At 32.1% G+C, this 20,533-nt stretch overlaps 4 protein-coding genes across 4 annotated transcripts in view; 1 reads left to right on the top strand and 3 right to left on the bottom strand.

The window, feature by feature from the left end:
* LOC125876283 (C2 domain-containing protein At1g53590) overlaps positions 1-20,533 on the bottom strand; it is a 67,735-nt gene that overhangs the window by 30,101 nt on the left and 17,101 nt on the right. The window lies entirely within an intron of this gene.
* Positions 88-6,103, top strand: LOC125876286 (cytochrome P450 CYP72A219-like). Its single transcript, XM_049557425.1, has 5 exons — positions 88-377; positions 2,607-2,824; positions 3,565-3,812; positions 4,629-5,007; positions 5,678-6,103. Exons 1-5 carry the CDS (start codon positions 113-115, stop codon positions 6,101-6,103), a joined length of 1,536 nt encoding a protein of 511 aa, XP_049413382.1. The 5' UTR covers positions 88-112.
* Positions 9,738-13,353, bottom strand: LOC125876293 (uncharacterized). The gene is made up of 4 exons (XM_049557440.1): positions 13,163-13,353; positions 12,852-13,076; positions 10,810-10,920; positions 9,738-10,051 (listed from the first exon to the last, which is right to left on the bottom strand). The coding sequence occupies exons 1-4, from the start codon at positions 13,289-13,291 to the stop codon at positions 10,019-10,021; spliced, it is 498 nt and encodes a 165-aa protein (XP_049413397.1). The 5' UTR covers positions 13,292-13,353; the 3' UTR covers positions 9,738-10,018.
* Positions 15,767-20,323, bottom strand: LOC125876287 (solanesyl diphosphate synthase 1, chloroplastic-like). Its single transcript, XM_049557426.1, has 6 exons — positions 19,877-20,323; positions 19,664-19,773; positions 18,381-18,508; positions 18,189-18,292; positions 16,727-16,854; positions 15,767-16,617 (listed from the first exon to the last, which is right to left on the bottom strand). Exons 1-6 carry the CDS (start codon positions 20,052-20,054, stop codon positions 16,069-16,071), a joined length of 1,197 nt encoding a protein of 398 aa, XP_049413383.1. The 5' UTR covers positions 20,055-20,323; the 3' UTR covers positions 15,767-16,068.

Here is a 20,533-nt window from a genome sequence, read left to right as displayed (position 1 = left end):
TTTACACATCCAATGATTTTTCTATATAACATGGCTTATAAATGACACATAAACTCATCCTCTCCTTCTCTATTAGTAACATTTTCCCTCTCCATTTCTCTTCATAAAGAAAATGGTTGTACTAATCTTGTTTTTAGCTTTGTTAGTGATCATGATATGGGTGTGGAGAATGGTGAATTGGGTGTGGATTAGACCAAGAAAAATAGAAAAGTGCTTTAGGAAACAAGGATTGAATGGACATCCTTATAGAACATTATATGGAGACACAAAGGAGATGGCTAAGTTGACTAAAGAAGCAAAACTTAAACCAATGAAGCTCACTAATGACATTCTCACTAGAGTACTCCCTTTCTATCACTATACTCTCAATAAGTATGGTAAGATCCATCCTTCTTTTATTTTTTCCTTTTGAGTTTTTTCCTCTTTGCCTAGCTAGATTTACATAATCGTGGTGTTCGGGTCAACTTCTGCACACTTTAACTAATTATTACACAGGTATATACCTTTCTATATATCACCAGCAAAAGATACGTACTGTCGTATCAAGTAACTTTGTTCACCAAAATTTGGATAGATAAAATAAATCACCTAGAATTTGTACACACGAGACTTGTGATTCTCAACACTAGTTAGAGGTAAATCCATAATTGATTGCATGATAAAAATGGCAACTAACCTAGTATAATAACATATTGTAACATGTTATGCTACAGTGAAAAAGAAATCTTTGTATTTACACTCTCAATGTATATATTAAAATACTTATGTATAAATCCTTTATTTTAGAAAAAAATAAGAAAGTGAAAATCATATATATCAAGATTCAAATGGGATGTATGTTATGATTAAGGTGATTCTTACAATTAGTACCAACTTGAGCATGGAAAATGATCAATTTGTGTGCATCATTAAGCTCAAGATAGCTGGTTGGCTAATATGCAAAAAAATTATACCAAATATGAAGCTAGTTATATTTTTAAAATGAGGAGGAAAAAAAACAAAGGACCAACTTGTTGTAAAATATATTTAGAGATCTATATTAATTGCAGAATATTTATTTTCTTTCTACTCTAAAATATTCTATGACAATTGCAGAATATTTACTTTCCTTCAAGTTTAAGATCTATATTACACTAATTCTACAATATTTATTTTCTTTTTAATTAGCATCAATAAGAAAAATAACTATTTTTTCTTATGTTTTACCCTTTTATTACCTAATAAAAAAATGCACTCTTTTATTTTTTAATTAATGCGATGAATTACTATCATTTACTCTTTTAGCATGTTATAATAATAAGTAGCTTATTATACCATCAAAGAATATGGTGCAGTGGATGAGGTTTCTCCTTTTTTTAACCATAGAGTTGTGTTGTCTATGATTTATGAAATAATCCTTGGCAGAAAGCGCTTCTATGCAACGCAAATAGTGATAATAATTTTATTTGCTCGAGAAAAAAATATGTATAAATTAGAGGGAGAATTAAATAATAATTGTGTAATGAAAATAGGGAACTTTCGGGAGTATAGCTTATTATTAATTTTATTTTTTTGGAATATAAATGGAATATATAATTTGTTATTTGTGCGTGTTTCCCGGTAGGAAATGAGATCTTTTAATTTTTATATATATGTGGTCCTATAAATACATCCAATCATCGACCATCTTTGTTTGTGGTCCATTTTATTTGTGTTTTCAAATAGTTAGGGTTCAAACTCATGATCGTTTTTTGACGTATGTCATAAAATTATTTGAATTTAAATATGTCTTTGCTTATTCCTTTCTTTATTAAGATTTGTAAAATGTCTGACTTGTGTTTTTTAAAACTTCGAATTTAAGTTTTATGTACTGACATTGAAATATCTTTTATTAATTAAATATAGTTTTATTTGACTTGTTATTTGCAAAAATAGAATTGCTTAAATTTTATCCTCATAAAAAAAAAATACAAAAATAGATTGAACCTTTGGAACTACCATGCATGCACAAGATGCCCACACTGAAAAATATTTATTTTCTAAAAAATTAAAATGAAGAAAATAAGGAACTAAAATATATTTGTAAACTAGAAGAAGAGAAAGTAGTTATCACTCCTATATAATAACTATATCTAATAAAGGCATACTTTGTCTTAATAGTGTATGATTTAGTGATCAATAATTAAGGTGTGATAAGAAATATAAGGTCTCAAATTTAATATTTTATAGTGACAAAAAATACTAGTGCGTGATTTCTTTCGGTCGGTATTTGTATTAATAGAAGATACATATATTATGAAATTAATTAACATGCGTATAAGCTTATTCCAACAAATAAAATGATGATTAAGGAGAAGATGTCATCACCAAATTTAGGGTGTAAGACAAATTACGAATAGCAAGTTGAATTACATATTTTGCATCCAAATGTTCCTCTCATGTGATCATAATTAGCTCTACATCATATGATCATAGTCAATTTATAATCTAATTTTGAATTGACCACCTTTAAGAAAAAAGAAAAATTGCTAGAATTATGATTATTCATTAATTAAGCAGCACCAACATTGATTAAAGTGGATCAATTTAAATCATTCTTAATGAAAATTCTAATTTCGTTATTGCAGGTAATAATTGCTTCACATGGATAGGTCCAGAGCCTAGAATTTTCGTAATGGAACCAGAATTAATAAAGGAAATAGTAATGAACAACAACATTTTCAAAAAACCAAAACCAACTCCATTGGTACAACTTCTTGTGAGTGGCATCTCAAGTTATGAGGACCAGAAATGGGCCAAGCACAGAAAAATTCTTAATACTGCGTTCTACGCCGAGAAGTTGAAGGTAAAGGGTATTAGTTGTTGGTCAAAATTCAAGTAAAATTAATTTAAATAAATAAATAACAATAATCAAGTTGAAATGTGAATATTTCGCTCGCTTTTAAAGAGATTCTAGTAAAATTTTCACTAATTTAACTAGCAGTAATAATCTCATGCCTTGTCTCCTCGATCCAAGCAGATATAACCGTTTGACTCAAAAATACTTTTAGATTAATTGTTGAGTCCAAAACTTCACCACTAAAAACACATTCATTCAATAAAATAACACTCTCTTTAATAATAATTCTCTTCTTTCATTGAATAAATAACATGGTAATAGATTAATAAATTAATAAGAACATGTGATAATGATAGTGGATAAATAATGTAGTAAATTATGGGTGAAGAATGATAAGAAATACGACAACTTTAGATCATCCTTGAATAGTGCTTTAGAAAAAAAATTATGGCCACTATCTTATGTTTATACTACTAACATAATATATATAAAGTAATATAATACTATTAACTATTTTAATATTAAAACATTTACTATGTATTTACTGATTTAAATCTTGATTCTGTCTTCATAGTACATTTCGATTGGAATAAATCTTAGTAACATTTTATTATATGAAGTAATATAATACTATGCACACTTCTCTACTATATGTATTTAATGATTTAAATCTTAAATTTGTCTGTATCGTATGTTTCGATTGGAATAAATCTTATAACATTTTTCTTCCTCTTGAAATTGTATAGTGTATGGTGCCAGCAATGCACAAAAGTTGTGAGGATATGATGAACAAGTGGGAAATTCTAATTGGCAATAAAAATAAATCATGTGAATTGGATGTACATCCATATTTTGAAGATTTAACAAGTGATGTGATTTCAAGAACAGCATTTGGAAGTAGCTATCAAGAAGGGATGAAAATATTTCATCTTCAAAAAGAATTAGCTGAACTCACACGTCAAGCTTTCCAATCTGTTTATATTCCTGGATGGAGGTACAAAATTAGTATATATTAATGGTGTAAATAATTTTTATACTAATAATAATATATGCATGTTAATTACCTATTTTATCACCCTATCACGTCACTCAGAGGATAGTTTATGATTTGTAATCTCAAGAATAAGATAAATTATCTATTATATGAAATATAGGTAAGGATGATCAGATAGTTTAAAATTTCTTTGTATGCATAAACGATATATATAGCTTAAACTCTTGTACGTATATCCAAAGGTGTGTGGCTTAGTGGTCTTAGGTTTAAATTCTAGTAGAAACAAAAGCACTTGGTGATTTAATTTCATCATGTCTATTTGGGCGCTAATGGATAGAGTTATCTAATATTTGTATGTCTAAACTTTAATAGCTTGAAAGATAACTCAAGCAAAAGACAGTTTTTTTTTTTGTTGTTTTTTCCATCTGGTGTTCGGTATCCACATTGGAGTCCGATTCCATCTGGATTCACATTGGAATTAAAGTCTCACATTGGGGTAAAGTGCTCTATAACAAAGGAGACTTCAGACCTCTGGTTAAGGGTGAAGGAATACTTACCACTCCACCACAACCCTTGTTGGTCATGTAAAAGACAGTTAATCTATTACAACAAGTTTCTCAATATATCCAACGCAAAATGGTGAATAAACATATCTAGGAGGGATCGTGTCTTTCAAGTCGCACATTATTTGTTATGAAATGGTGAATAGTCATTGGTTGAGTTAATGTATATGACATGGTCTGTTACATGTAGTTATATTTTAGATGATCTGATTGTCAGTATTATTATATTAAGTTATTGTGATAATTTCAACAGGTTTTTACCAACAAGAAGAAATAGAAGAATGAAAGGCATTGACAATGAACTCAAAGATACATTAAGGAAGATTGTCAACAAAAGAGACAGATCCATGAATTTGGGAGAAACTCAAGAGGATTTGTTAGGCATTTTATTAAAGTCCAATATGAAGGAAATTCAACAAAATGGGAGTAAATTTGGTATGACAACTGATGAAGTAATAGAAGAATGCAAAGTATTTTATTTTGCTGGCCAAGAGACCTCTTCAAATTTATTAGTTTGGACTATGGTTTTATTAAGTGTGCACCAAAATTGGCAAACTAGAGCTAGAGAAGAAGTTCAACAAGTCTTCCACAACAATAATCCAGATTTTGAAGGGTTAAATCGTCTCAAAATTGTGAGTATAACAATAATTAGCCTTAGAGCTTTTATTTCTATCTTTAATTCCTTTTATATACTCTATTCGTTTCAATTTGTTTGTTTTGTTTTGACTTGATATAGAATTTAAGAAAGTAAGGAATACTTACGAATTTTGTCATCTTAAATTAAAGATATGTTAAATATACCAAAATACTCTTTAATCTTGTAGTCTTAAACATGTCATGTGAAATTTTGAAATTAAAGAATTGTCAAAAAAAGATAAAGACACTCTTTTTTAAACAGACTAATAAGAAAAATAGGACAATCAATTTGAAACGAATATCTCTTTCTGAGCTTAGGAGTGGTTGAAGAATAAATAAGATCAAGATTTACACATGTGATTTAGTTTGACTATATACGAAATTTAAGAAATATGAAAAAACTCAAAATTGTCCTTAAATTAATGATTTTTTTAAAAATAGAATAGTACACGTAAACTTTTTGTCAAATAAGCATGACCCAACATGAGTAAAATATTGATAAAGTCATCCCTTGACTATTAACCAAATATGAAAATGTGTCATTTCTTGGAGACCGACTAAAGTATCACATAAATTAGGACAAATGGACAAAAGTTTATAGCCAAATTTGAACATGTACAATTGAAATCTAACATTTGCTTCAATTGTTTTTATTAATATAAACAGGTTACTATGATTCTGAATGAGGTACTAAGGTTATATCCACCAGCACCATATTTCCTAAGAAAAGCAAATCAAGAAACAAAGCTAGGAAAAATGAATATCCCACCTGAAGTTATCTTGATGATACCAACAATATTTATTCATCATAATGAAGAATTATGGGGTGATGATGTTAAAGAATTCAAGCCAGATAGATTTTCTCAAGGAATTGCAAAAGCAACAAAGGATAAACTTTGTTTTTTACCTTTTAGTTGGGGTCCTCGTATTTGCATTGGCAATAATTTTGCTATGATGGAAACAAAGATTGCCTTAGCTATGATCCTTCAACGTTTTGAATTTGAGCTTTCTCCATCTTATGCTCATGCACCTACTTATGTGGTTACTCTTCAACCTCAATGTGGTGCTCACTTAATCTTGAAAAAGTTATAGGTAAACATTGTTCGGATTCTTCAAGAAATGTATTGCTTTTCAAGGATCAACTTTACGTACTTATTTTGAAGAGTTTGAACAACATGTATTATACGTCATGTATTATTCTGGATTGTTATTATGAGTCATGGAAGTAGTCATGTTTGCATTATTGTAGGTTGTTTATATTATAAACTTTGTGTGCCTAACAGATCCTCCATCTTTCATGTTGTTAACGTCTTTCTTTGTCCTTTATTTGGGCTTTTTGTTATCCATTTAGAATTGTGGTACTTTCTTAATTGTCATGCTAGTGTATACTTTGTGTTCTATGATAATTTACAAGTTAGCTTTTAGATTTAATTCTTCTTTTTGAAGAATTTTTAGTGCTAGTAAAACTGTTTTTATTTTTATTTTCGAAGGGAGTTTAAATTGACATTATTACTCAAAAACACTTTAANTTTCAAACCTAAAAAACGAAAATTTTAGAAGAAGTTAAGGCTACTGATTTGTATTTAAAAAAAAAAGAAGAAGAGGCGGAGAAGAGTGAATGTGGGGGTGGAGAAAGAAGAATGGGCTGGAGAAAGAAGAAAGGTGAGGGATGTGGTGAGGGGTAGAGGAGAGAGGGCTGGTGGAGAAGAAGAAAGGGTGGGTGTGGGTCAAGGAGGGTTGAAGAAGATGATTTTTTTTTTAATTTTGTTAAATTGTTTTTTTTAAAAGAAAAATATTGTTTTAACTCGCTTTTAAGCTCGTGTAATCACGCATATTTCTAACTCACCAATATTAATTCCACATAAGCTCGGTCAATGGTCAGAGGGGTTTAAAATATTGTGTTTTGATGAGTTTAAGGGTTTGATTGGCAAAGTGATGAGTAGGAGGATCCAGCTGACAAAAGGAGCCAAGTTCAGGGGTCTTCCAGGTCATTCCGCCTTTATATTATAAACTTAATGTGCCTAACAGATCCTCCATCTTTCATGTTGTTAACTTCTTTCTTTGTCCTTTATTTGGGCGTTTTGTTATCCATTTAGAATTGTGGTACTTTCTTAATTATCATGCTAGTGATACTTTGTGTTCAATGATAATTTACAAGTTAGCTTTTAGATTTAATTCTTCTTTTTGAAGAATTTTTAGTGCTAGTAAAACTGTTTTTATTTTTATTTTCGAAGGGAGTTTAAATTGACATTATTACTCAAAAACACTTGAAATAAATCAATACAAACAGGCTCTAGAAATGTGAGAATGGCTTGAATAGAGCACATGAACAATAATAATTTATTAGCCACAAGTGATAAGTTAAAAGTTTCAAAATCAAGCAATAAAGCAATTTTCATTTTTCGAAAATCAAACAGTTCAAATTTTAACTGAAATTTGTGCATGATATTTTCAATTTTTTTGAAATAAAATTTATATATTCGTAAAATACGTAAAAAAATATTATAAGTCACAACAATTGATATTTCAAATATTTAAAAAATTTATGAAAAATTTACGATCAAAGTTAGATTTATTTGAATTTCGAAATCTAAAAAATGCCACATAAAATGAAATGGAGGAAGTAATTAAGAAAATTGGACGGCGTGTAATGAAGAATTTGGGTTGATTAGTCAACCATTAGAAAACTTTGAATACAAATCCTTCTTTGTTTGTTTGGTTTATTAAGAACATTTTTCTAGAAATCAGAAAAACCAAACTTTTACGATTGGCTAAGCTCATAAACGTAAAAATACTTTAAAACGCATTGAGAAGATTTCTATATTATTACTTATAAATGGCCACAAGTTTTTATTTCATATTTGGTAGCTTCAAATTAACAAAAACAGTCTAATTAGAAGAGTTTAGTTAATATTTATGCAGCCAAAACAAAAAATTAGAGTGAAACAGTTAACAGATTATCGAAATATTGATAAACTTTAGTTACTTCTGATTAACCTAATCTGATTAGGCACTAAGAAATTCCCAATTGACTGTTTAAAATCTAAAGGTAAAATGTAGGGCAGAATCCATGAACTAAAGCACGATGAAGATTAAGCACGATGAAGGAACGTGCAGAACCTTGAGACTGCCCTAATATGCATATAGGCCGGGTGAAATTGAATTCCCACACATAAGAAGGAACTCATTTGGATCGACCGTAGTAAAAAAAAAAGCAAATGAATTGAAAAAAAATACAAGGAAATGTGAGACCTTTCTCTACAGAAGCAATCGATGGAGTACAATTGCAGAGATGAAGAAAGGACTGATGATCAGTATATGCCCGCAACGGAACTAGAGCGCCATTGTTTCATAAGCTCGCTCTGATCTCTCATAGGCAATGTTCTAAACCCTAGCTTCCATCCTCACTTATATAGAGTTTTATTTGTTGGGTTGGGCCTTATACTTCAGCCCATAACATAACCAAGAGGTTATCTTTTTGGAATTTGAACTACTCTACAAAAACCGAACCGAAAATCGAACCAAATCGCAAATCATGTCAAACCGGAAAAAAACCCAACTAGTGATTTTGTATTGAAAAAAAAAACCCGATTATCTTTAGGTTGGGTTGGTTTCAACTAAAACAAACCAACCCGACATTATATATATAATTTTAAAATTTTGTTTTATACGTAAAAATATTTACTTTGATATAATTTTTAAATATTTCTTTTACTTTTTCATAGTTTTTATCTTTTAATATATTATTTCATGTTTGAAAGTTAGAATTCTTAATGACCCAATAAAGATTATAGTCCATAAATATTGGTAATTATAATAAAGCTTAAATCAAAATCAAATTAATATTAATGCAAAAAGAAAATCAATTCAACACTAAGAATGACAATAATATTGAATATTTGTTCTTTAGTTTTACATAGGTTAAGACAATTAAAATACATAATCTAATTTTAATTTCCTTTAATATTTAGTCATGTAACTAATATTTGTTAAACTTATTTTAGCTTGATTTAGTACTTTTAAATTATGATTATTTTTATTATGACTTATTAATTTGCAATATTTGTTTTACGCAATTTCATTATTATTATTATTATTATTATTTTGAATATTTTAATGTCATTAATCATATCATATTTTGTGTTATTTTCTTAAGAAACACTTAGATAGTTGTATTTTGGTAGGACTAAAGAAATATTTGAAGCACAAGTAATTATATGTTTGTATGAATATTTTACCGAAAAAACTGAAAATATCCGAAAAAACCCGACTTTTATTGGTTTGATTTGGTTTATAAATTCAAAAATCCAACACAAATGGTTTGGTTTGATATTTGAAAAAACCTGAACCAACCCGACCATGTACACCCCTAGTCCTAGTACATAACCGTGATCTTTAACTTAGTCTCGATTGTTGTATATGTCTCGTAAGCTGTAACCTTACGTATATATAGGACACAATACACATGTGTCTACTTATTCAACATTATACATTTAACATAAAATTGTGTCATCATGTAGGCCAAGTTAAACACCACATTCTTACGATGTAATAAATGTTTGTGAAGATATTTGATATCTTAGACATTACCTAGATGATATAGCTTTTATGTATATATAATTGGCGCTTTAACACTTTTGTACTCGCAAGTTAGCTAAGTTTGCTTTAATCTTATAGTTACTCTCATGAATATTTTGTCCCTCAATTTTTTGCTTGATTTCATACCTTAAATCAAAACATTTTAAACCATAGACATTACAAATGTACAGAAAATCAAATTCATGGTTTCAAGTTTCAACTGATTCCTTAGAATATGTACAAACTCTCTTCAGCACTTCAAAAACTACTTAGACACGGGAAATAAAGCATCCTTACCAAAATGAATTAACAATCATTATTCAAAATTAGTTCTTCCCAGGAAGAAGAAAATAATCAGAGGAGGACTAGTAAAGAATCACATTTCCCATTTCAATTGTATATCTTCAATACAATACATTGTTTTTGTTGTCATAACGAGCCAAAGCCCTCTGGCGGCCACACCTGCATGTGCAAACAAGAAGGATCAGCTAACTAGTTTTTACCTACCAGATTTTCAAATGGTTACTACATCCCAAATGTTTGTGCATCAATGACCATATATCGATATCAATATTGTTGATGTGAGTAGATGAATTTGCAAAAAGAAGTGTTCCAAGTAAAGGTACACTACTATCATATAATCAAATTAAAGACTTCAAAGTAGACAATGGTTATGTTAAGAATAGGGATGCTCTTATCTTGTTCAATATGTAAAGACAGATAAACTACAACTGCATGTGAGACTTGGAGTTAGCAGAGTTCTGGATAAACTTGCCTAAGCAACAGGCTGGAGTTCTCTAGTCGTAAACCGAATTTTTAAGGGGAAACACCAGATGCTAATCTATCCACAGGTAATGTTATTTCAGAAGTTGAGGATTCATTACTATGATTTGAATGACTTTATTAACAGTACGACCTAGATAATTGACCAAATGGAAAAATTCAACTCATGCAAACCTTTCGAAGAAAACACCAATCATCAATTTCTAGGCCAAGTAGTTAGGGCCTATTTGATTCTTCATAGGAATAACATATGTATGCTTTAGTCTGTGTAAGATTCTCTATTTTTTGGCGTACTTCTTGTGTAAGTGGTTATTCCCCAGAACATCAATAAGTTATTACTTTACCCACACACAAAAATGCAAGCTTTAGAACCTTTATAAATAGAAGAATGCAGATAAGTTTAGTCTCACTTAGATAGTAAAGATAATATAACTTACTCTATACAACACTTTTCCCAGGATAAGGCCACAAGGAATTGGCCCCAGTTGCCGTGAATCCTTCGAATCAAAGATGTTATCTCCCTGAATCCAAACATGCCCCTTTGGAACCTAGATAACCCCACACCAAGATAAATGAGGAGGGGTAAAAACCAAAGAAACTATTAGAATATAGGGCATTACAAATAAAAACTACAGGATATTATGGAATGAGAAAACTAGATATCACCTCATTCACATAGTAATTAAGCAGTGGAATGTCACGTCAAAGATGAAGAAACTTTTTCTCTTCCAACTAAGTATATTTATTAACACAAGGAAGAATTCCAAGCCAGTTTCAAATTGTTATTTCAGGTGGTATTCCAGAAAATCAGAATGAAACTACTAAAAAGCATACATCTAAATAAAGTAAAAAATAGAGCATTTTTTTGAGAAGTGCTTCAGATAAAGTCCTCATTCATATATAGAGATTAGAAGGCAAGACCCATTGTCCACCGAGTTTCGAACTGTGCACTACTGACACTTTGGGTTTACTTGGTTATTAAATAAAGAAAATTGAATTCTCATTTTCCCGTTTACTTTGAGATGAAAGGTGGCAAAAGAAATAGGTTCACATACTCTGCCAAAATGGAAGGACCTTGGATATAAGAAACTGAAGGTGAGCCTGGAAACAGCAATGAGAGAGAAAACCTAAGTGGGTAAGCATAAGGAAGCTTGGTGGCATGCCTAACATTGTGTTCAGAGCCCAAATTTCAGGTTTCTTAAGAGAATTGACACCACACTATCCTAGGTCCTGGCAATTACAAATACTAAATTAGACAGTAAGATCTATTACTCAGCACGTAACAGGGCACCTTTTTGCACACCATATATTAATAAGAATTAGAGTACTTCCCAAGCAATTAGTGGATGTTTTTGGTCACATGTGGTTCTCTTTACAACAACTATGCCTCAATGCTAAACTAGTTAGGATCCAGTGCTTCCATTAAATTATCTTCTTAGCTAGCGTCGGACAAATAGTTGGTCTTTTGAAACAACTTCACTCCACTGGATTTTAAATCTACCAATGTTATCTTTTAACACTAAACCATCCTAGAGTCCGAACCACTGGCAAACAAATTTATAGGTCTATATAGGCCAAACCATATAATGTGACCTTCTTTTGTTTTATCCTATGTGTGGTTTCTATGAAAGGGTGGAAAACTAGGAAGTCCAAAGATTGAAAGATACTACTTTTTCTCTCATTTGCTTAAATAAGTAAAGAGACTCCAAGAATTTAAAGCATTCACTGCAGAAACTACTAACTGTCTGTTATCTCTAACTAAGTTGAAATCTAATGAAGAACAAAGAGGTTTGCATCTATAAGGAAAGGGAAAAGACAGAGAGCACTAGGAAGATAAAAACAGTGAATCCACAAACCAATGACAAAACTGGACTATAGTTAATAGAAAATCATAACAATAGAAATTAAGCAGCCACAAGTCTTAGAAGAATTGGCTTGGCAGTCATGTAACTCCTCGAGAATCATGTTATTCACCTGTCACGTGTTGCCACCAGAGTCATAAATACCCGCAGTAAGCTCCTGGCTCACCCCTATCTCTAGAGGGCTAATCCCAAGCACATTTTTGTTTAAAAGCTCCTGACTCGCCCCTATCTCTAAAGAGGCTAATCCTAGCACATTTTCGTTTAAAAGCTCCTAACTCGCCCCTATCTCTTAAGGGGCTAATCCTAGGACATTTTTGTCTAAAACTCCTGACTCACCACTATCTCTAAAGGGGCTAAATCCTAGGACATTTTAGTTTAAAAGCTCCTGGCTCACCCTATCTCTAAAGGGATTAATCCTAGCACATTCTTCTTTAAGCCTTCCTATGACTTCTTCATTACAGCAATAACTCATGCTATATTATAGAGCACACATATGGTCATAAACTTAGACAACAAAAGGAACACATTGCTTGAGATATGGCTTCTCACTTAACAACTATCAAAAATCAATCCAAAAATCGAGAAAGGCCAAAATTACACAGAAGAAAAGAGCACACCTTTAAGCTAATATATCGGTCACTTCTTGAAGGGTCAGCTAGAAAAGTGACAGTATCACCCTCCATACCAATAATTCGTTTAGTTACAGTCTTTCTAGGGTTCTCAGGTGACCGAACAAGGATTACATCTCCGGGTCCCAACTTATCCAACAACGGCGACAAATGTTCAACCAGCAAAACGTCACCGGTAAGATTCAGGGTCGGCAACATGCTCGGACCGTACACCTAAAACAGTACAAAAATTCAAAAAATTATCCGCAAAACCTAATTTCTGACCGGAAAAATTGCAGATAAAATGGAGAAATACGTACCATTACTGGAGAGAAAACGTAGTTGTTTGTGACATGTAATAAGCAGAGGAATTTGGCGATAAGAAGTGATTGTTGAATTCCGTCCTTGGCTTTGGATTTCCATTGACTCAAGTACTGAAACAATCGCATTATCTTCTTCCACCTTCACAAATCAATGAATGAATCAACAAAAAAAATAGGATTTGGGACTTTGTACGGTTTCAGAAATTAATTGCTGTAATTTTCTTTTCTTCACTATTACACATTACGTTAGGAATGCTGGCTATTATTTCATAACGTATGATATTTGTTGTTACATAATGTCACACATTTATAATTTGAATGATAAATTTATAATAAAATAAAATATTGAAAAGATTCTTAAACTTGGCGTAAATTATTTGTTTCATCACTGAACTATTGACACCTTAAAAACATATTTTTTCTTGATTAACTAAACTTAGATACACTCCAGATCTTGCAACATGACATAATAAGTAGTCTCAAACTCTTGTATGACATGTGACTCTTAATAAAAAGTTGAGAGCAGTGTTGAAAACACCCCTAATATAAACTTGGCAATAGAATCGTCAATATGGGCTAGGCCCGTTGGGCCGGCCTGATCTAACTCGTGATTTGATAGGGCTGGACTACCATTTTTGAAGCCAATTTAAGAAAAGGGTTTTTTAGCTTGGCCTAAATAAGTCTGCCGATTTGTGGGGCTTGACAAATATGGATAAAGCCGGCCCGTGGGCCAAATAAAAATAAAATAGAAATAACAAGAGCCTAAACTCAATATCTGTTTAAAGTTTGAAATATTACAATTTAAATACAAATTATGTTTATAAAATATGTACTACATAAAATAAAATTCCCTAAAATTCCTAGGGAATCACCACATAGGTCATGGCCTATAGAATATTTTCATAGTTTTTGTATTTTATTATAATCATTGAAAAACAATTATGTTAATATTTCTATTTAGCTATTTATGTTTTTTACTTGAAATCAAACTTAATAAATATTATAAAGATAATTTTATTTGTATATTTGATTAACAAATAGTAACACTAACACCATGTAATATTGTCTTGTCGATATTTATGATAATATTTTAAAATTATAATTTAATTTAAAAAATATTTTTTTTTAAAAAGAGGTAGCCCACGTACTTGTGGGCTGGGCCGACCATTTTCTGGCCCACACAAAAAATGGGCTAGCCCAGCCTGGCCCGTCAAATTTCAAAGCATGTATGGATTGACCCGGATGGGGTGGGCCAGCCCATATTGACAACTCTACTTAGCGGGAATTTAAGAGTGTATTTCACTCATGTTGCAAGATTGGGAATGTATTTAAGTTCAGTTAGTCAAGTAAAGGGGTGTTTTTAAGGTTGTCAATAGTTCGGAGATGAAACCAATAATTCATGCTCAGTTTAGCATGTTTTCAGTACTTCTCTCTCTCGAAAAAAGTAAGGTATAAGGTAAAACTTTTATAAAAAGATAGGATAAAAGATGAAAAATTATCATTAAATAATAAAGAGAGAATTATCGAAAACATCCCTAAACTTGGCATAAATTATTAGTTTCATCCATGAACTATTGTCAGCCTTAAAAACATCATTTACTTGACTAACTGAAGTTAAATACACCTGTGATCTTGCAACATTAATGAAATACACCCTAAATTCTCGTCAAGTTTAGGGGTGCTCCTACAAGAGTTTGAGACCACTTGCTATGTCATGTGGCATATCGAGAGTGTATCGAGGTGTATCCAAGTTTAGTTAGTCAAGTAAATGGGTGATTTTAAGGATGTCAATAATTTGGGGATGAAACTAATAATTTGCGCCAATTTAGGAATGTTTTTTATACTTCTCTCAATAATAAATAAAGATAAAATGAGAAAAAAAATATTATGTCAACGACATTGTCACACTAAATCGGTCATTACATGAAATGGTCTTTTTGTTGTTACTTAGCAATAGATTTAAACTATACAATGCAATAAAATTTAAGTAACAATCAAAACAAACATTATATTTAAATTAACAATACCATATAAAGTGTTAAAACATACCTGCAAACCCAAGTGATTTGGGATTTAATCAAGTATATGCGTTTCCAAAAGTAGTTTAGTCCTATTCCTATAAGATTTCTAAAATCAACGACTTATATATTATAAATAAATATGCATAATTCCTTGATTGTTTATGATCACGCAATTAAAAAAAAAAGTTACTGATTACTTTTTATTTATCGGTTAGCTTATTTTATTTACAAAAAAATATCATAATCCTACTTCTAAAAGGACTTAATTAAGGCATGTACTTCTTCAAATCCGAATCATAATAGGTTTATGAATGAATTAAAACTATAAAACCAATTTTTTGTTGCATACTTATAATTTGTGTAAAAAATAATAGATGTCAAATCTCCGCTTCAATATTGTCTTCGGTATTTGGACAGTGCTACTACTTTATTCTATCATAAAAACAGTATTTTTATGAAAAGTCACTTTCACCACAGACGAATAATAGTAGCAATGCAATTTACTTGATGTGTTACACAATTGGTACCAATTTCGTATAGTCAATTTATAATATAAATGTCCATCCAAGAAAGCCAAGAGTAAATAGTAATACATGACATTATTAGTAATTGTGAAATTTCTTTAGTGTACAACAACAGTTGAAATTTGACAATTTATTAGCCAAATTATGAAGAATGCTGGAACACCATATTGCTGTATTAGGAACTGAAAAATTACAACCTGTATGAGTATATGAACATAGTGAAGCACTTTCGTCCTGATCGCGATCACCATTCAAACTATAGTAATAGCTTCAACTCTATGCTCCAGATATTGTTAGATATGAAGAGCTTCAAGAGAATAATAAACCAAAGGTGTATACTTTCGTCCTGTGTTTTCGTCTATTCAATTCTCTCCAGATTATACTTCACGATTTCCTCAAGTGCTGCTCGGAAAGGACTAGACGGAAGGCATTTTAGGTTCTGCATTGCTAAATCAGCTTTCTCCTTTGCCAAATCTTGTGCTCGTTGAATTCCCCCACAGGTCTTCACCAGATTGATGGCCTCCTTGAGAGAACCAGTATCGTGAAATTCTGATTCGATTATATTCCTAAGGTTTGGCTCTTTCTCTAATGCAAAAAGTACTGGTGCAGTAAGGTTTCCCTTGGCTAAGTCACTTCCAGCTGGCTTTCCCAGTTGTTCTGCTGATTGTGTGAAGTCCAATATGTCATCAACAATCTGGAACGATAAACCAAGATTCCTCCCATATTGAAACATTTGTTCACTAATATCACTGCCAACCTCACTGAAAATGGCAGCTCCTTTGGTGCTTGCAGCAATCAGGGAGGCCGTTTTATAGTAACTCTTGAGCAAATATTCATCCAGTCCAACATCACAGTCGAACAAATTAGAGGCCTGCTTTATTTCACCACTTGCAAAGTCTTTAATAACCTGCCATAAAAACCAATAACCACAAAGGGTGTTGAGGTACAACGAACTAATAATGATATCAATGTTGCCAATTCTACAAGATGTACAAACCTAGAAGATCTTAAGATACCTGACTGATGAGTTTTATGACTTCAAGGTTTTCAAGGTTAGCTAGGTACCAGGACGACTGTGCAAACATAAAATCACCAGCCAGTACTGCCACTCTAGTACCATATAATTGGTGAACAGTCTCCTTTCCTGCATTAGAAGTTTTATTAAGGGGCCAATACAATGAAGCAAAGGAGAAAGTATAATAGAAATTGCGATTAAGAGAAGCAAGTTAATGACAAAATTTGACCACCTGAATGACAAACAGAGAACTCATATTTGGAAGTGCTATAACAGAATCAATCATCAATTGATCTAAGCTAAACTATTAGGAAAAGGAAGCATTGATGGTAGAAATAACAATCTAGTATTATCAGCCTCTACAAACTAGGGAAAGCGAAGATCTAATCCAGTCTTGTTCCTTTCCTTAATCCTGAGAAAGCGCATACCTAGCCCAGTCTTGTCAATTTGCTCTCTTTTTTTTGGTGTGTCCACTGTCGAGTGTACCATTTCACAAAACAGTTGTACAGAGTCTCACATATTTTTTTCAGAAAGCACACAAATCTGACAAATGCTGAGAAGATCTCAGAAACCCGAAATGAAAAGTAGGAAGATTATTTAAACAGTAAGGACCTCATCACATAACCTCTTGCTAATCAAGCATATTTCCTGGACTAACCCTTGAAGATTTTAAGGTCCCTGGATCCCCCTGGGAGAGCAGGGGAGATCGTCTTTCATAGAAGTAAGTCAACCACATCAAGCTAGAAAACAAGAACCACATGTAAATCAATCAGGACAGCATCAATAACAATTAGAAAATACTTGAGAAACAAGTAACTAGTCCGAGGAAATGCACAAGAGATAGCTTAGAAACGATAAGCCCAAATCCCATACATCCAACCAATGTTGTAGTGTCAAATAAAGTTTACTGGGGGGTTTCTAATCAATAGAAAGGTGTTGTCATCAGCGTAAATCTGGTTATTTTGTTAATGTGTCTGTCCAGATTGTCTGGCGTCCCAGTAGATTCTAGGGCATCTTTATTTCTTTTTTCGTTAGATATACCTTAGATATTCTTCATCAACTGAAATTGTCAAAAGTGAGGCTCTTTAAAGGATTAGATATTGTTTTGAGAGTAAGAGCATGCATCACTGTATCATCATAGAATCAGAATGATGACAATATCTTCTTTAGCGTTTTCTTCTACAAATTCCTCCTAAATTAGTACTTAAAAATTTTTATTTTAAGAACAATAGCCCACAATGATGCCTGGAAAATAACTCTATTCCTAGTAATGGTAGAGCTGAAGATTTTGAGTAATATCCAAAGCAATAACCACTGAATATGTACAGTAACGTTTTCAGCCACCTGAATAAAGTATTAAACTAGATGCCAGAGTGATTATCATTTTGAGTTTTTAAATAATTTAAGGCGGTGAATTTGCAGACGCATCAGAGGAGAATGACAAGTTGCTTAAAATGTTTTACCTCTTCGTGTGTCACTTTCATCTAACACGTCATCATGTATCAAGCTTGCAGTATGGATCATTTCAATGATTTCAGCTAACCTTCTGTGTTTTGTGGTGAGTTCCCTGGTAGCAAGCATTTTAAGACATTAGCTTAGCTGATATGTTGTTGTTGAGTATTACAAGAGGGAAAAAATCAAATAGTGTTCCTCACTTTAAGCCAGACATTTCTGCTGTGGCCCTTGACACTAGGAACACTAAAGCAGGTCTCACCCTTTTGCCACCAGCACCAAAAATCTGCTCAGCTGCAGACATCAAAACTGGGTTCTCTGCGCCAACAATCTGAAAAATGATTTCTCTTAGATACAGAATAGAAGAGAGATATGCTAAAAGTAAATTGGTATTGATCCAATGAACAACATAGTTTTACAAATCCTAATAATAGCAAGTGACAATCACTAATATGAAACGTTTTCAGTTACTCCCTGATATTTGACATCACATTAGTCACCATTAGACATATGTGTGTTTATTTATCAGGATATACATTTGAGATACTCTCAGGCCCAACTGCACTTATTTCTTGTATCAAGTCTTTGAATCAAAGTAAATGAAATTGTCAAAAACCTAGGACCTTTTAAAATGAACTTCATAACCTCAAGGTCAAGGTACCTGTGCCGATGGGAGATAGCAGGTAACCAGGTGGAATAGTTGAGGTGTATGCACGCTGGCCCGGACACCACCATTATCCAAAATAAAGATACAATTTGGAAGTGATTGTGTAGCTCCTACTCATATGTTTAGATTTTTTAAGGCCAATAACCCAGACAAATAAATATATCTATGATGTCCAGTTGTTTATCCTCCATGACCATTTAGTAGTCTAAAAACTGCATCTCTCATACATCTAAAGCAGTTCATTCGGGAACAAAGTATGCTCACCTTAGCATCATTGAATTCTCAATGACAAGTACAACCATCTGGCGATGCCAGCTGGTATTTGAATCAAACCATGACCAAATACCAAATAAAACCGTCCTCAAAAATGTTCCAAGGTTAAGATATCATTTGGCAGAGTGATACTGCCAACTCCTATTCCCCTTCTATTTTAATTCTAGCAAGGCCAATAAACCCCAAATATCATCAAAGAAGCATCTCTATTGATTTTAATCCTCACTAGCATGACCACTAGTCCAAAATTGTACCTCTCTCTTACATCTAGAGCAATTCATTAAAAGGAACAACTCGACGAAGCATCGATGAAGTTAAATTATGACAAGTACATTAGTCATTTGACATACCAGCAGTAATCAAGCCAAAGGAAAGTGTTCCGAATCATGCCAGATAAATGATTATATGTATTACCTTGGCAACTATTAGTCTAAAAATAAGATTTTGTCACATATAATCCATTAAGCTATATAGCTGAAAAATCACATAAGCAAAAGTTGAAACATGAAAGATTGATTAATTAAACAGTGTCAACAAATAACTCACATTCTGCAAGTTCTTGTTTAATGTAAGTAGGTCATCAGCAACCACTTCAAAAACATTAGTCAATGAAATAGGCTTTGCTGACTTATTCAAATCCAAAACTGGTGCCAACCCTGCAATACAATCACAACAACAACAATATTTCAAAATTCAAATCATTCCAAGAATACCCTTATAAACTATAATCCTAAAAAAAAATTGAATTTAACTGTATACCAGTAAGTGAAGCCTTAGTTGAGATACGCCCAAATTCTTGTCTGCAAGACAACAACTTCTTCCCATTGAATCTTCTACTTACATTTCTCAAAACACCCTTTGAAAAAGAACATCCACAAGCCAAAGACTCCAATGGGGTTCTCCCAATTTCAAGATTATGGCAACTCACAGACATCATCTTTGTAATACCCACTGAGCTAAATCACCAGATTTTGCCTTGTAAAGCTTCAAGATTGCTTTTTTCGACACCCCAATAGGCAAAAAAGAACAGAAAACTGATATGGCAACAATTTGAACACTTGGGTGTGCTTTTATATCCTGTCTCAAGAAGAAATAATTGAGTGGATAAAAAAGAACCACATAAAAATGGAGTCTTTGGTCTGATTTAGTGACAGAAAATTGAAGAAAAGGACAGTTGGGCTGTGTTTCAACTCCTAAAATTCTCAAACACTCAAATCTATTTATCATCCAATACAGAAGCAATATGATGTAATAATTGTATAGCAATTCTTTATCATTTTTTCTGAGGTTGGTATGATAGCCAAGTAAGTGAGGTTGTATGATCTATGCGGCGGTGTCGGATATTTATATTAGAGTCTTATTTTTTTGATTACGTGCCGCGTAAGTATTTATATTGGAGCCCTATTTTTCGAATAT

This window comes from Solanum stenotomum, chromosome 9 (assembly GCF_019186545.1).
Source record: "Solanum stenotomum isolate F172 chromosome 9, ASM1918654v1, whole genome shotgun sequence".
NCBI classification, from domain to species: Eukaryota; Viridiplantae; Streptophyta; class Magnoliopsida; order Solanales; family Solanaceae; genus Solanum; species Solanum stenotomum.
Note: the sequence above shows the minus strand (reverse complement) of the source record. Positions and strands in the feature narration are given on the sequence as shown.